The sequence below is a fragment of the Xenopus laevis genome, chromosome 1L (genome assembly GCF_017654675.1).
Source record: "Xenopus laevis strain J_2021 chromosome 1L, Xenopus_laevis_v10.1, whole genome shotgun sequence".
Taxonomy (NCBI): domain Eukaryota; kingdom Metazoa; phylum Chordata; class Amphibia; order Anura; family Pipidae; genus Xenopus; species Xenopus laevis.
The window spans coordinates 152,462,360-152,479,533 of NC_054371.1; the positions used below are offsets into that span (position 1 = coordinate 152,462,360).

Here is a 17,174-nt window from a genome sequence, read left to right on the forward strand (position 1 = left end):
GCAATCTGGTTGCTATGGTCCAAATTACCCTAGCAACCATGCATTGATTTGGATAAGGCATTGTAATATGAATAGGAGAGGCCTGAATAGAAAGATGAGTAATAAAAAGTAGCAATAACAATAACTTTGTAGCCGCACAGAGCATTTGGTTTTGAAAGGGGTCAGTGAGCTCTTTTGAAAGCTGAAAAGAGACAAAAGAAAAAAGGCAAATAATTCAAAAACTATAAAAAAGATATATATGAAGACCAATTGAAAAACTACTTTTAACTAGCTATTCTACAACATACTAAAAGTTAACTTTAAGGTGAACCACTGATTTAATGTGCCAGAGAGAATAAAGTAAAGGCAAATCTCAATTTTTTTGCTTCATTATTGTGTCCCTGTCTATTCTCTGCATAAGAAACCTGCTTTCCTGTCATTGTAAAAGCTATCCCACAATCTTCCCACAGCTGGATTTTCATTGAATAATTCTATAGCTCTGACACATTTCTGTAATATATATTATCCACCATTCATTCCACAAAAAAGGTTTCTGACATATACATTTGCTTTTATTTTATGCATGCCATTGTTTATTGTGTCTTTTTTGCCCCCTACTGCAAGATTGTGGAAGGGCAGGATAAGAGTTTTTGCTGCGCTGCTCTGTGATTATTTGTCACTGTGTCTCTAGCACAGTAATACACGGCAGTGTCTTCAGTTTGTAAATTGTTCATTTGCAGATATAACTTGTTGTTATTATTGTCTCTGGAGATGGTGAATCTTCCTTTAACTGAATCAGCATAGTATGTGCTACTCCCGCTACCACTGCTAATAGCAGACACCCACTGTAATCCTTTCCCAGGAGCCTGTCTAACCCAGTGCATCCCATAGCTACTGAATGTGAAGCCAGAGGCTGTGCAGGACAGTTTGTGAGACCCTCCCGGCTTTATCACCACTGGCTCTGACTGATCAAGTTGTACATCACAGTGACCTCCTGAAATAGATTAGAGATAAAAACAGTTTATTATAAGTAATAGCTTGAGGAATGGAATTATCCAGTATCTCCTGAACATTCTTACCTGATAAACCTGAGAGGAATAATAAACAAACTAGAAACAACTTCATACTGACAGCGAGAGTTATGGGACTGGCAGTCGGATGTAGAACATCTAATTCCTCTGCTTTGGCTAGGAGCTGCAGGTTTTTATAAAGGAACTAAACAGAACATTTAAATTGTATTTGCATAATTTGCTATGGGTTAATATAACCAACTTGACCGACTATCGGCCTATTTGTAAAATATATACATTTACTTATACAAGAACTTTGAAGTATTATATATTCCACCAAAGGTGATTTTTATTTTATACCCAAAATACAATAAACATTTGAGAAAAATGTGGTGTTAATAGGTGAAGACGCGAATGGTACTTGGTGAAAGCTCATTTTAAAGCTCAGTTTTTTAAACATTCCTGGAGAGCAGGGGTATTACACTTGCATAATAAGATGCTCCTTGGCTATGATAAATATTTCCCACCAAAGAAACTATGCAGTTTCCAGTGGAAGCTGTGCAGGACAGTTTGTTAGATCCTGGCAACTTTCCCAAAATGGAAGGTAAATGTTTTACTTTGCATAAAGTGCAATAAAATCCATGTTTTTAACTTCCAAATAGTAAAAATAAAGTAAAACTAGTAATTCGTATTCCATTCCTTCATCTGTTACTGACCACTCTCTCGGACTGTGACTTTGTACTGTGTTACTAATGGGTTTTGACCCCCAGCCTCTGTCCTCCACTACATTCCTGGCTCCTGATTCTATACTCGTTTTTGACGCCGGCGTCGGTTTTTTTATGCTGAAGCGAATCGCGCAAATACAATGCGAATTTGCGTCTGACGAATAAATTCGCCCATCACTAGTTACACTACAACTGTTTTTGTGCCAAGTAGAGTAAAATAAATGATTAAATGACATGACTTGTTTTAGGTCTAAATGTATTCTTAAAATTAATGTTTCATTTCCCACTCCCCTTATACTTTCCAGCAGCAGCTCAGCAAGACTGGTTGCCAATATTCTAAATAGTTAAACATTTGATACATTATTTTGACTTTAGTGTGTAACAGTTTGTTAACATTTGATGCATTATCTGCTGGCATTTTCCTTATGCTGCTAAGAAATGTTCTGTTCTGTTTAAACTTTAAGAATTCAGTCAGTCAGGGCTGAATGGAGGATGGTAATGGGAGAGCTCTGATTGATTATGTCTATATGCATTGCATATGCCTATGATGATGTCCACAACCCTAGCATCATGTTACTTTATGACTCCCCATCTGTTGCATGCTCTTTACTAGTGTATTTTCTATAATGCTTTAAATTCAATTTAAATAGTGACAAATAAAACAACTGCCCCTTTAAAATAATTTTTGTATTACTAGAGTTGATAGAATAGAAGAAAAATGGCCCAAAACCATGCTATCTTTTGGTTCCTACTATAAGGTTGCATTATAATTAGTGATGGGCGAATCTGTCGCGTTTCGCTTCGCCGAATAATTCGCGAATTTCCAGCGAAATTCGCGAAACGGCGAAAAATTCGCGAAACGAGTCGCGCGGGCCGATTTTGTCGCGCGTCAAAAATATTTTGTCGCGGACGCCAGTATGAGTTTTAACGCGCGACGTTATTTTTGACGCGCAGTGCAATTTGATGAAGCCCATCTTCTATGGGTGTTTTGTTTGTATAACCTTTTTTCATCTTTGGGCCTACAAATAAAAATTTTCCCCTTAGTTTCAAGCTTTGTAGTCTGTGATGATAAATGAACATGGTATCTTTTGCTTTGTGTCTGAATGTGCTGAATTGGATTGGACTCCATGGGAAGACCAATACACATGCGTGTTTCACTTAGTATACTGCTACACACATGCCCTGCATTGTTAGAGGACTCCTATCTTGAAAAAATGGCTCCCATTTTGCAAGTTTCTTAAACTTTTAACGTTTGTGGATTTTTTCACATTACCTCTGGTCAACTGGTAATGGTATCTACTACTACTCTATATCTCTGTTTAACCAAAAAGTACCATCTGTACTTCATATATCTAATAGTAGATTACTAACACAAGTACAACTAATAAATCTGAACAGATAGTATCTGGATGCTTTGTATTTCAGATAAAAATGAATAAACCATATGTTTATGTGAATGAACCTTATATTTACATCATGTAATTGTAATGATTCTGAAATACTATGTAATGTAATTTTAATGACTCCGATTAAGAATAGTCATCGTTGTGTTATTAGAATCCAAACAATTCCAAGTACCATGTGAGTATTAGTTTAGTCAAATGAAAAATGAACTCAAAATATAGAGATATAAAAAAATTTTTTAATTTACAACATATAGCACAACGGTGCTGTAACAAACAATAAATAAATTAAAGTGGAGGAGGAGGAGGAGCAACTACCCTCTGCAGGTTGTCTACAATGTCCCTAACCTCTCCCAGCTCCTGCCGCATGGCATTAACTTGGTGGACTAGGGTGACCAGGAGCTCAGTCTGGTCGTAGTAGGCATTCTCTGTCTGAGTGCCTACACTGAGCCCCTGGTCGTCCACTGGTCGTGCCGCCTGGTGAGGTGGTGGTGCCGCCTGGACAGGTGGTGGAGGCGGTGCTGCCTCATCAGGTGGAGGCGGTGCTGCCTCATCAGGTGGAGGCGGTGCTGCCTGGTCAGGTGGTGGTGGTGGTGGTGGTACTTCCCCATCATCAGGATCATCTTGGATCCATTCAGCTGGCAATGAATAAATTTCAGTTTGAGTAACACAGCAATTGCATTTGTATAGTATAAATTATACAGGATAAGGTGTCATGTTGTAACTACAGGAAAATTAACTTTATTGTAGTTAAGAAGGGAAACCTATTTTTTCCGTTTAAATAAATCTACCTTTATGTGAAGTAAAATTCTTATTAGCCTTGTCACAGGCCTAAACAAATACACATTTGCTCCAAAATACCAAAATAAATAGGAATCAAGTGCAGGGCAAGATTTACATAGTAGGCGCCCCTAGGCCCACTGCCATTCGTCGCCCCTGTCCCCTCCCCTTTATTCGGGCAAATTTTTATCATCTGGACAGGAGCAATGGGGATTGCTGCATGGGAAACTATTGTATCTCCTGTGCATCCCCAGTTTTTCTGAACCAATATGGGTGTGGTTGGGCAGCATGCCGCCACCCTAAAATCTTCCAGCCCTAGGCCCGGGCCTTGGTGACCTTTCCACAGATCCGAGCCTGATCAAGTGGCTTTATTGTAGTTAAGAAGGGAAACCTATTTATTATGTTTAAATAAATCTACCTTTATGTGAAGTAAAATTCTTATTAGCCTTGTCACAGGCCTAAACAAATACACATTTGCTCCAAAATACCAAAATAAATAGGAATCAAGTGGCTTTATTGTAGTTAAGAAGGGAAACTCATGTATTGCATTTAAATAAATCTATTATAATCTGTTTAAATAATCTCCATTTGACAGCTCATTTACTTGTTATCTAACTTGTCTGCAATTATGTCAGTCAGTCAAAGTCAACTGTTCCAATCCTAATTACAGTATTCACTTAAATACATTTTTGCTGTAAAATAGCAAATCATTATAAGATGTTTCTTTTTAAATAACTCTACCTTCCACCTCCATGCGCAGCTCATCTACAAATGCGCTGTGGCGTCTTTTGAGATCGCTCCAGATCCTCTGGAGCTCCCGCAAACTTAAACGCAGGCGGTACTCCCTCCGCAGCCTGCGCCTCAATCTCTCCATTATGCTCCTTCGGAGCGCCTGGATTCCTCTCACTCCAGGAGGGATATTGTCGTATCCCTCCTGGTGCAGGTACCTGACGAAGTACCTTAGCTGGTCCCGGTTCATCATGCCAGGTCCTGCCATTTTCAAACTGCACTCCTAAAAATGTAAGCACGGGCGGGGCTATTTATAGTGGCGACGCCCATTTTTGACGCGCGCATGACGCGCGTCACATGACGCGTGCGCGCACACGACGCGCGTCACATGACGCACGCGCGCGCGTGCGCAAACATAGTTTGATATGACGCGCGCCGAATCTCGTCGCGCGGCGACGAATCTCGTCGCCCGGCGACGAACCTCGTCGCGACGGCGACGAACCTCGTCGCGACGGCGACGAAATTGATAAATTGACTACTGTAACACTCAAATACATTGATTTTTTAAAATAAATTATGATATTAAGTCACACTATATTTGGCAATTAGGCACTATTAGAAGTAACATTATTCCCCTAGCAATCATACATTGATTTAAATAAGAGACTGGAATATGAATAGGAGAGGCCTAAATGTAAAAAAGTAGCAATGACTAACAATACATTTGTAGCCTGACATAGTATTTGCTTTTTAGTTGGGGTCAACTCATTGAACCACATTTAAAAGCTGCAAAGAGTCAGAACTTAGAAGAAAAAGGCAAATAATAAAACCAAATTAAAAGTTGCTTAGAATTTGCCATACTATTGCATACTAAAAGTTTCCTTAAAGGTGAACCACCCCTTTAAGGGCTTTGCACTGGATCTATGAATACGTTGTGTAAAGTGTTTGGAAACAAAGGATGGCGTGTGTTCTCTTTGAAGGTTATGGACAGCAAACTGGGACAAGACTGCTTGTGAAGTTGAAAGTCGCAAAATAGCAGATGCAGCTGAAAGTGGGATGTAAGATGGACATCATCTAGGAATGAAATTCCTCTTTCCATTAAGCAAACTGTGTTGTCTCGTTTATTTAACTCAAGGACAAAAGCATTCATAGAGGACAAATTCAATCTAAATTATTACTTACAGCATGAATTTAAGTAGAGTTTATGGCTATGTTTGTGTCAGCCAGGGTTGCCAGGTTGGTTGGTTTCCAGTCAAATTTACTGGGCTGATGTTTGGGGCCTGTTTGGGCCTCTGTGTAATTTGAATGCAAGGGCCTATTTTGACTCCCAGACCAGACATGGCTTTGGGACTACCATTAAAACATTTCCCTTACTTTTGTACACAGTGATGAATGTATATATGCCATGTTTTGCTTTGGAATCAATGGGAAGAGCAATTCGCACCTATGTTCCACTCAGTTACTGCTATACACACATGCCCTCCCTGTATACATTTTTTAGAGCACTCCTATCATTTCAAAAGAAAGAATAATGACAGAGGCAAAGGACTTTTGGCCGCAGTCGTTTCAGGGGTAATAATAGTGTGAATACATTTGACAACCAAGCAGCAAGCATTGTTGTAATCAATTTTATTAGAGCCAGAAGAATTAAATGAGGCAGGCCTCAACCCCCAGAAGAAATTAGCCAAACAATGGGGCTGTATTCGAAGAAACATTTTTAGAAGCCATGATAGGCCTCAACCACCAGAAGACATTAGCCAACTTAGCGGCAAAATTACAAGCAACCTATTTAGAAGCCATGATAGGCCTCAACCCCCAGAAAAAATTAGCCAACAATATGGCAGTATTCGAAGAAACATTTTTAGAAGCCATGTTAGGCCTCAACCACCAGAAGAAATTAGCCAACAATGTGGCAGTATTCGAAGAAACATTTTTAGAAGCCATGATAGGCCTCAACCACCAGAAGACATTAGCCAACTTAGCGGCAAAATTAAAAGCAACCTATTTAGAAATCATGTTAGGCCTCAACCCCCAGAAGAAATTAGCCAAACAATGTGGCAGTATTCGAAGAAACATTTTTAGAAGCCATGATAGGTCTCAACCCCCAGAAGAAATTAGCCAACAATATGGCAGTATTCGAAAAAACATTTTTAGAAGCCATGTTAGGCCTCAACCACCAGAAGAAATTAGCCAACAATGTGGCAGTATTCGAAGAAACATTTTTAGAAGCCATGATAGGCCTCAACCACCAGAAGACATTAGCCAACTTAGCGGCAAAATTACAAGCAACCTATTTAGAAACCATGTTAGGCCTCAACCCCCAGAAGAAATTAGCCAAACAATGTGGCAGTATTCGAAGAAACATTTTTAGAAGCCATGATAGGCCTCAACCCCCAGAAGAAATTAGCCAACAATATGGCAGTATTCGAAAAAACATTTTTAGAAGCCATGTTAGGCCTCAACCACCAGAAGAAATTAACCAACAATGTGGCAGTATTCGAAGAAACAGTTTTAGAAGCCATGATAGGCCTCAACCCCCAGAAGAAATTAGCCAACAATATGGCAGTATTCGAAAAAACATTTTTAGAAGCCATGTTAGGCCTCAACCACCAGAAGACATTAACCAACAATGTGGCAGTATTCGAAGAAACAGTTTTAGAAGCCATGATAGGCCTCAACTACAAAAAAAAATTGCCGACAATGCAGCAGTAGTGTCAGCAACAGCAGTAGGAGCCTTGATAGACACCCACCAGAGTTTTGCCAAATAATGAGGCATTAGTAGCAACAGCAGCGGCAACAACAGTCATGTTGTAACTTTTAATAAACTCTATATTAGAGCCAGAAGAATTAAATGAGGCAGGCCCCAAACAGAAGACGTTTGCCAAATAATGAGGCATTAGTAGCAACAGCAGCGGCAACAACAGTCATGTTGTAAATTTCAATCAACTCTATATTAGAGCCAGAAGAATTAAATGAGGCAGGCCCCAAACAGAAGACGTTTACCAAATAATGAGGCATTAGTAGCAACAGCAGCGGCAACAACAGTCATGTTGTAAATTTCAATCAACTCTATATTAGAGCCAGAAGAATTAAATGAGGCAGGCCCCAAACAGAAGACGTTTGCCAAATAATGAGGCATTAGTAGCAACAGCAGCGGCAACAACAGTCATGTTGTAAATTTCAATCAACTCTATATTAGAGCCAGAAGAATTAAATGAGGCAGGCCCCAAACAGAAGACGTTTGCCAAATAATGAGGCATTAGTAGCAACAGCAGCGGCAACAACAGTCATGTTGTAACTTTTAATAAACTCTATATTAGAGCCAGAAGAATTAAATGAGGCAGGCCCCAAACAGAAGACGTTTGCCAAATAATGAGGCATTAGTAGCAACAGCAGCGGCAACAACAGTCATGTTGTAAATTTCAATCAACTCTATATTAGAGCCAGAAGAATTAAATGAGGCAGGCCCCAAACAGAAGACGTTTACCAAATAATGAGGCATTAGTAGCAACAGCAGCGGCAACAACAGTCATGTTGTAAATTTCAATCAACTCTATATTAGAGCCAGAAGAATTAAATGAGGCAGGCCCCAAACAGAAGACGTTTGCCAAATAATGAGGCATTAGTAGCAACAGCAGCGGCAACAACAGTCATGTTGTAAATTTCAATCAACTCTATATTAGAGCCAGAAGAATTAAATGAGGCAGGCCCCAAACAGAAGACGTTTGCCAAATAATGAGGCATTAGTAGCAACAGCAGCGGCAACAACAGTCATGTTGTAACTTTTAATAAACTCTATATTAGAGCCAGAAGAATTAAATGAGGCAGGCCCCAAACAGAAGACGTTTGCCAAATAATGAGGCATTAGTAGCAACAGCAGCGGCAACAACAGTCATGTTGTAAATTTCAATCAACTCTATATTAGAGCCAGAAGAATTAAATGAGGCAGGCCCCAAACAGAAGACGTTTGCCAAATAATGAGGCATTAGTAGCAACAGCAGCGGCAACAACAGTCATGTTGTAAATTTCAATCAACTCTATATTAGAGCCAGAAGAATTAAATGAGGCAGGCCCCAAACAGAAGACGTTTGCCAAATAATGAGGCATTAGTAGCAACAGCAGCGGCAACAACAGTCATGTTGTAAATTTCAATCAACTCTATATTAGAGCCAGAAGAATTAAATGAGGCAGGCCCCAAACAGAAGACGTTTACCAAATAATGAGGCATAAGTAGCAACAGCAGCGGCAACAACAGTCATGTTGTAAATTTCAATCAACTCTATATTAGAGCCAGAAGAATTAAATGAGGCAGGCCCCAAACAGAAGACGTTTGCCAAATAATGAGGCATTAGTAGCAACAGCAGCGGCAACAACAGTCATGTTGTAAATTTCAATCAACTCTATATTAGAGCCAGAAGAATTAAATGAGGCAGGCCCCAAACAGAAGACGTTTGCCAAATAATGAGGCATTAGTAGCAACAGCAGCGGCAACAACAGTCATGTTGTAACTTTTAATAAACTCTATATTAGAGCCAGAAGAATTAAATAAGGCAGGCCCCAAACAGAAGACATTAGCTGCAAAATTGTAAGAAAAATATTTAGAAGCCATGTTAGGCCTCAACCAGAAGAAATTAGCCAACTTAGCGGCAAAATTATAAGCAACATATTTAGAAGCCATGTTAGGCCTCAACCAGAAGAAATTAGCCAACAATGTGGCAGTATTCGAAGAAACATTTTTAGAAGCCATGTTAGGCCTCAACCAGAAGAAATTAGCCAACTTAGCGGCAAAATTATAAGCAACATATTTAGAAGCCATGTTAGGCCTCAACCAGAAGAAATTAGCCAACAATGTGGCAGTATTCGAAGAAACATTTTTAGAAGCCATGTTAGGCCTCAACCAGAAGAAATTAGCCAACTTAGCGGCAAAATTATAAGCAACATATTTAGAAGCCATGATAGGCCTCAACCAGAAGAAATTAGCCAACAATGTGGCAGTATTCGAAGAAACATTTTTAGAAGCCATGTTAGGCCTCAACCAGAAGAAATTAGCCAACTTAGCGGCAAAATTATAAGCAACATATTTAGAAGCCATGTTAGGCCTCAACCAGAAGAAATTAGCCAACAATGTGGCAGTATTCGTAGAAACATTTTTAGAAGCCATGTTAGGCCTCAACCAGAAGAAATTAGCCAACAATGTGGCAGTATTCGAAGAAACATATTTAGAGGCCATGTTAGGCCTCAACTACTAAAAAAATTTGCCGACAATGCAGCAGTAGTATCTACGATAGCAGTAGGAGCTTTGATAGGCCCCCACCATAAAAAAATTGCAGACAATGCAGCACAGCAGCAGTACTACTAGGGCTAGTAGCAGGCTACAGCAGCAGCAGCAGCAGCAAGGGCAGCAGGTGCAGACAGATGGGGAATGGGCAATACCACTGAGGAGGAGAGTATGGGCAGCAATGGAGAGAGGAGGATAAATCTATGGAGGAGAAGGAGGAGAGGAGGCTAGTCTCTGCTGTCTGCAATGGGCACTTGGATATCCCCGCTTATCCATGCCTCATTCATTTTAATGAATGTCAGCTTATCCACGCTGCCAGTGGATAGCCGTGTCCGCTTCTCAGTGACCACCCCACCTGCGGCACTGAAGACACGCTCTGACAGGACACTGGCAGGGGGGCAAGCCAGCACCTCCAGAGCGTACTGTGCCAGTTCTGGCCACTGGTCGAGCCTCGAGACCCAATAATGCATGGGGTCATCGTCAGGGCGAATGGCATCCTGCACGCTGACTGACCCCATGTAGTCAGCCACCATATGCTCCACCCGCTGCTGGTGGTGGCTTTGGGTGCTGACTGGGCCTGCTGCTGGCCGTTGAGGCTCGAAAAAGCTCTTCCACACACCCATGAGATCTCCGCCCTTGCTGCTGCTGCTGCTGCTAGGCCCCCGTCTCTGCTGGGTGTGTGGAGTAGTGGAGGCCTGAGAAGTGTCAGACTGGGGGAAGGCCTCCACTAATTTTGAGCACAGAGCCTTCCTCAATTGACCCATCCTCCTCTCTCTCTGGCTGGGTACAAGGAACTCCCCCACCTTTCCCTTGTACCGTGGGTCAAGCAAAGTAGCCACCCAATAATCCTCCCGGTCTTTGATAGAACAGACCCGGGGATCGCTTCGGAGGCAAGTCTGCATATGGGCAGCCATGTAAAAGAGGTGCCCCCGACCAACCTCTTCTTGACTGCCCTCCAGATGCAGCAGGTCATCTGGCTCGACCTGCCCCTGCTCTGTACCCTCCCAGCCGCGGACAATAGCTGGGGTGGTTGGGTGGCATGTGCCCTGCTCCCCATGCTGCGCAGGCACCCAGTCCTCCTCTCCCTCATCCTCCTCATCGGGCACCATCTCCTCCTCAGCCCCCTCTGCCTGCCTACGGGGCCTACTCTCCTCCTCCTCCTCCTCCTCAGGCACGTCACCCTCCTCTAGCAGCCCATCCAACGTGCGCTTGAGGAGGAACACCAGGGGTATGACATCGCTAAGACACGCATTGTCCCTGCTAACAAAGCGTGTCGCCTGCTCAAAGGGGGCAAGTACTTGGCAGAGCTGCCTCATTTGCTGCCACTGCTCTGCACTAAAGTACCCCAAATCTGCCCCCTGAGTACCCCTGGCACTGTGCTCCAGCAGGTAATTGCTGACCGCCCAGCGCTGCTCTACGAGGCGCTCCACCATGTGCAGGGTGGAATTCCAGCGCGTCGGCAGGTCACAGATGAGCCGGTGGGGTGGCAGACTATGCTGCCGCTGCATCCGTGCCAAAGACGCGCTGGCGGTGGGGGACCTGCGAAAATGGGCACATACCCTACGTACCTTCTCCAGCATGTCACCCAACCCTTGGTAGCTCTTGAGGAAGCGCTGCACCACAAGGTTGAGGACATGTGCAAAGCAAGGCATGTGGGTCAGGTGCCCTAGGCGGATGGCGGCCAGCAGGTTGCGACCGTTGTCGCAAACAATATTACCTGCTTGGAGCTGGCGGGGAGTGAACCACCGCTGCACCTGAGTCTGGAAGGCAGCCATGAGCTCAGGTGCAGTATGACTCCTCTCGCCCAGGGAGAGGAGTTGCAGCACAGCCTGACATCGCCTGTGCTGCACTGAAGCGTAGCTGCGGGGACGCTTCAGGGGTGGCTCATCCATAGTGGAGGAGGAGGAGGAGGAAGTGGACATGTGGGGTTTGCCCTGTACCCCACGGGGAGGCACCTGTAGCCTGAGGGGAGCGCCCCGGCTTGCACCCTCCCCAGCACTCATGAGGGTGACCCAGTGCGCAGTGTAGGTTATGTACCTCCCCTGCCCATGCCTGCTGGTCCACGTGTCAGTGGTGCAGTGCACCCTGCCGCCAACAGCATGATCCAGCGACAGGGACACATTCTCAACCACATGCTGGTGGATGGCAGGGACGGCCTTCCTGGCAAAATAATGGCGGCTGGGGATCCGCCAGTTAGGGGCAGCGCAAGCCATCAGCTGTCGGAAGGGGGCTGCTTCGACTAGCTGATAGGGCAGCAGCTGCACTGCCAGAAGCTTTGCCAGGCAGCCATTAAGCCTCTGCACTTGGGGGTGGCTGGGGGAGAGAGGCGTCTTGCGGCTGAGGAACTGGGGGAGGGAAACCTGGCGGGACAGGGGCCGCATTGAGGAGGAGGAGGCTGCAGAAGAGGCTGAGCTACACAGTGGCTGCCTCCGACTGTGAGCCCCAGAATCCTCTTCACCTGCTGCAGGGTCTGGGGAGCTAGCACCTCTTCCCTGAGGAATGGGAGGAGGTGGACAGGAAGCACCACTGCCACCCGGTGCCCTGCCACTTTGGTGCTGCTCCCACGTCATCCTGTGATGACGTTTCATATGGGAACTTAAAGCTGATGTTCCCATATGTGACCCTGCCTGCCCCCTTCGAACCTTCTGCCGGCAGAGCTGGCACACTGCTATTGCCTGGTCCTCTGCCTGGCACGTGAAAAAAGCCCACACTGCTGAAGTGCGGGCCACTGCCTTGCCTGCTGTGGAGGGTTGAGGATGGTCCCCACCCGTACGCACATAGGCTTTGGACCTAGGCGCAGTGCTGCCCTGTTGCCTGCCCCCCCTAGCAGTGGTCGGTGGAGCCGGCTCTTCATCCTCATCAACAACAAACAGTTCCCCCCCTGAACTGCTGCTGTTATCCTCTGGAGCCGGCTCCCAGGGTCTGTCCCTGTCATCGTCCTCCCCCAGACCAGACCCTGCCTCATACATGGCATCAATACCCACATCCAGCATGCTGGTGTCTGACCCCACACCAGCAACTTGCTGCCCTGCCATAAGGGGACCCTGCCCAATATCCCCTATTGATGTGGGCTGTGAAATGACCACCTCCTCCTCTTCATCAGACATGAATGCCCCCCCCATTCCTGCCTGATCATCAAAAAGATCCAGGGTGTCTGGGCCCAAGTCCACCTCAGGATCAAATAAGAGGGATGGGGTGTCATCCCACACTGAGCTAGCAGGTGATGCCACCTCCTGCCGCTCACTGGTGCCCGCTGCAGATGAGGTAGCCTGGGTCAGCCAGTCTACCACTGCCTCTGCCTGCTGCGACCGTATGGGTCGCGAAGCAGTGGCAAAAAAATCGGGCACAGTCCTACGTGGACCAGTTGCCCCGCTGCTGCGACCCACAGCCACCTGCTGCTGTGGCATTTGCTGCTGCTGTTGTTGCGGGTGCTGCTGCTGTTGTTGCAGCTGCTGCTGCTGTTGTTGTTGCAGCTGCTGCTGTTGTTGTTGCAGCTGCTGCTGTTGTTGTTGCAGCTGCTGCTGTGATGGCAGCTGCTTTGATGGCAGCTTGTGCTGCGACTGATTTACAGTGCCCAGACTGGGCATGGCACATGGCTGTTGTGGGGTTGGATGCCCACGGCCAGCACCACGGCCTCTTCCTCGGCCACCCCTCCCTATCCCACCCTTCTTCCCACCACCACCACCACCACCCATCCCCCCTCTCCCACGGCCCGTCATATTGGGCAACTAAACTTAAAAAAAAAAATATATATATAAGGGGGGGGTTTGGATATTTCGGGGAAGGAAAGGAGAAAAAAATAAAACCCTCAACTAAATCCCCTCAGCAGAAGTGTGCACCCACAAGGAGTACACACACCAGCACAGACAAAGACAAAGACAGTTAGCCCTAAAAAGGGCTATTGGGTGGTGAGCAGGCAAGCAGAAGAGGGAAAACAGTAAACTGAAATCCACAACCTCCACTTGCACTGACTCAGAAAAAAAAAAAGCTCTCTACACAAACTCCACTAGCTAAATCACACACAAATCTCTCACTATCCTGCTCTCTCTACCTCTACCAGAAACGCCACGAGTAATGGCCGCCTCTGCAGCTCCTTATATAGCCAGTGGGTTGGCTCAGGGATGGCTCACATCTTATTGGCTGCTGTGGGTGATGTTTAGTTTGTCGCGCGTCTTTTTGTTTTGACGCGCATTAGCGGCGTCTCGGCTCGTCGCGCGACGAAATTTTCGACGCGCGGCGAAACGAGTCGCGAGGCGAATTTTTGCCGCAATTTCGCGAAAAATTCGCCCGCGGCGAAACGCAGAAATTCGCCGCGAATTTAACCATGGCGAATTTATTCGCCCATCCCTAATTATAATTAACATGAATGCTAATGCAGCAAAATATAGTATCACTGTGCTCTTAACATTTAGATAATGTCTGAGTTTCTCATTCTCTTCTGTCACTGTGCTTCTTGCACAGTAATACATGGCAGTGTCTTTAACTTCCTTTCCATTGTCTTTAGTAATTGTAACTCTGTTTTTAAGTGAACCAGCAATAGCTGAGCTCCCATCAATCCATACTACTCCAATACATTCCAGTCCCTTCCCAGGACTGGCAATCTGGGCAGCTAAGTTGCTGGTCCGGCCTCTTGAGAAAGCCACATTTTGTGGCGAAACGGCTGTTGCGATACAGCGCGGCTGAGGTCCCGTCCTCCACTGTTATCTGTGGGACCCTGGAATGCACCTCCGCAAGTACATGCACTGACCGCATTGGATTGGAGGGAAGGAGTCTGGAGCCAGATCGGTTAGCCGGCTACGGTCGGTAAAATTCACTGTGTTTGGGGCTGGAATTGGTGATACCCGAGGCCCCCCTTTGGGTTATTACATCCAATAGGACACCAACTTTTATTGTGGCCAGAGTGACTATTCGGCTGTAAAGATGGTCTTGAAACTGTAAACCGCATTTGGATTATACATTTTGCTACACGCCAATGCAGCATCATTCTGACTCACAGACTGCAGTCTAATACAACAGCCCCATACCGACTTGGATACACAGCTAGGGTTGATTAGCCCACACCTCATCAGAGTGTTATGGATCAATAATAATTATTCCCAACTTTGTAACAACTGATACAATACTATCCAGCATTGGACCTTGTCCCAAGTGCACCCATTTCATTGATTGCAAACAATTAAGCCACCCAGAATGGCTTTTATCAGCTACCTATTTTGAGTGGCTCAGTTCCACTTTATAAACTTTTAATTTATCATTGTATGTTTGTCAGTGGAGAGGGATCCCTCAGTCCTTCTGCAGCGCTGTTTCCTTGGTTTTTAAATGTTTTTAACCAGTTCATGGCATGGTGGTAAACAAATAAATATTGCCTTTTATTTTTACTCTCAGAATATTTTGTAATTCTATATCCAAATTAATATTGTAATGGTGAATTGGTCATTTGGAGTTGAAGTCCCATTTTTCTAATATTTATATTTACTTTTCTAAATTGGGTGAGGACACTCCATGCGGCCTAATTCACCATTTATCTAGTTTATATATATATATATATCCTGCGCAAACCATTCTTAATTAAATATTAATATTAATTAATTGTATGAAGTTACTAAAATATTTTAAATGTTCCTTACATGATGGACAAAAACACATCAAAAGGAAAAAAAATAGTCCAAAGAATGTCCAAGCAGGAAATATCACTGACTAATTGTCCTGACAGGAGATGTATTATACACTGTAGCAAAAGGAAAATAATAATTTGCATACAGTAAGGAATTCTGCTTATAAGGCTGCTTAAAGAAAGGGAAATGTTATAATAAAATATACAACTGAATGATAATTTACACAAAATATGAAATATATATAATATAATGCACTTTAGTATTCTATTCATGTTAACAGTTTATCAGACTTTGATTGTCACGCAATATTTTCTAGGATATCCTTTCTGCTTTGAAAGGTATAGAATTGGTAAGATTTTATAGGACTATAAATCTGTCACAATTACTAATGAGCTCACATAATAAATGTTTCCTATTATCAGTAAGCAGAATGTTTCAATTGATGATTTAATGTGTTTTTCTCAAGTAATTTCCCATGTTTTGCAATAAGATCTCATCAATAACAGAAGACTTGAACATCACTGTTTCATTAACTCTGGTGAAAGTGTCCAGGAGACTTCATTATTGTCTTATTGACATTTATTTTTCAGTGTTGTACACAGGGGGTCATTTTTAAAGTTTGCGCAGCCACATATCTTTTTACATCCCAGGTGCATGACTTTACATTTATCAACATTGAATCTCATTTAACACTTAGCTGCCCAGATTGCCAGTTTGTCAAGATCATGTTGCAAGGATGCCACATCCTGGATGGAATTAATTGGGCTGGATAGTTTTGTGTCATCTGCAAACACTGATACATTACTTACAATACCCTCCTCTAATACAAGTGGACCCAATACTGAGCCCTGAGGGACCCAACTAAGAACCTTACTCCAAGTAGAGAATGTCCCATTAACAACCGCCCTCTGTACCCAATCCTGTAGCCAGTTTCCTATCCATGTGCAAATAACTTCATGAAGCCCAACAGACCTTAGTTTAGAAAGTAGTCTTTGTGGGGCAAAGTATCAAACGCTTTTATAAAATCCAAATAGATCACATCTACTGCTCCCCCACTGTCCAGCATCTTACTTACCTCATCATTAAAAGCAATCACCTTTCTCTGACATTCTTCAAAAAGCCATGTGGATTGCTGCTCACAATGCCATTCACTAGGACAACATTTTGAATGTGATACCTTAAAGGGGTGGTTCACCTGCAAACAACTAGTTGTTTTCAGACAGATCACCAGAAATAACGACTTTTTCCAATGACTTTCTATCTTCTATTGTGACATGCCACTGTCCTGCACATGCACTTTTTGGGGGAATTAGCATTTGGTTGGTAGGTAGCGTAGGATTTAGAGCTTAGAGAAAGGGACACCAAGGTTTATTACAAAACACAGCTTTATTAAGCACTGGACATTCCCAACAAAAAGGTAACAGAAAAATGTTCAGGTTACAGTGTAACAACTTCACTGTAGAACATGCAGGGTACAGTTCAGCAAATACACTGCAAAACAATCAGGGTTTTCCTCCCTCTGGTCGCTCACCATCAAGGGAAACTCGCACCCTCTGGAACTTCAGAGCATTTGGGCTTCACACTCTGGGCTCCAGGGATTCAGACTCACTAGCCAGTCCTTTTCTCTTTCTTTCCCCACAAGGGATTTAGGCTCC

At 44.0% G+C, this 17,174-nt stretch overlaps 1 protein-coding gene and 1 gene segment (V, D, J or C); both read right to left on the reverse strand.

Annotated features, from left to right (window-relative positions):
• The window catches only part of LOC101027262 (uncharacterized), an 834,796-nt gene that overhangs the window by 674,792 nt on the left and 142,830 nt on the right, over window positions 1-17,174 (reverse strand). Inside the window, 1 exon segment of the mRNA NM_001280604.1 lies at window positions 12,777-12,785. Coding sequence (NP_001267533.1) covers window positions 12,777-12,785 — 9 coding nt within the window.
• LOC121400762 lies at window positions 594-1,140 on the reverse strand. The segment is given in 2 exon segments: window positions 594-973; window positions 1,059-1,140. Coding segments are annotated over 2 exon segments (426 nt in total).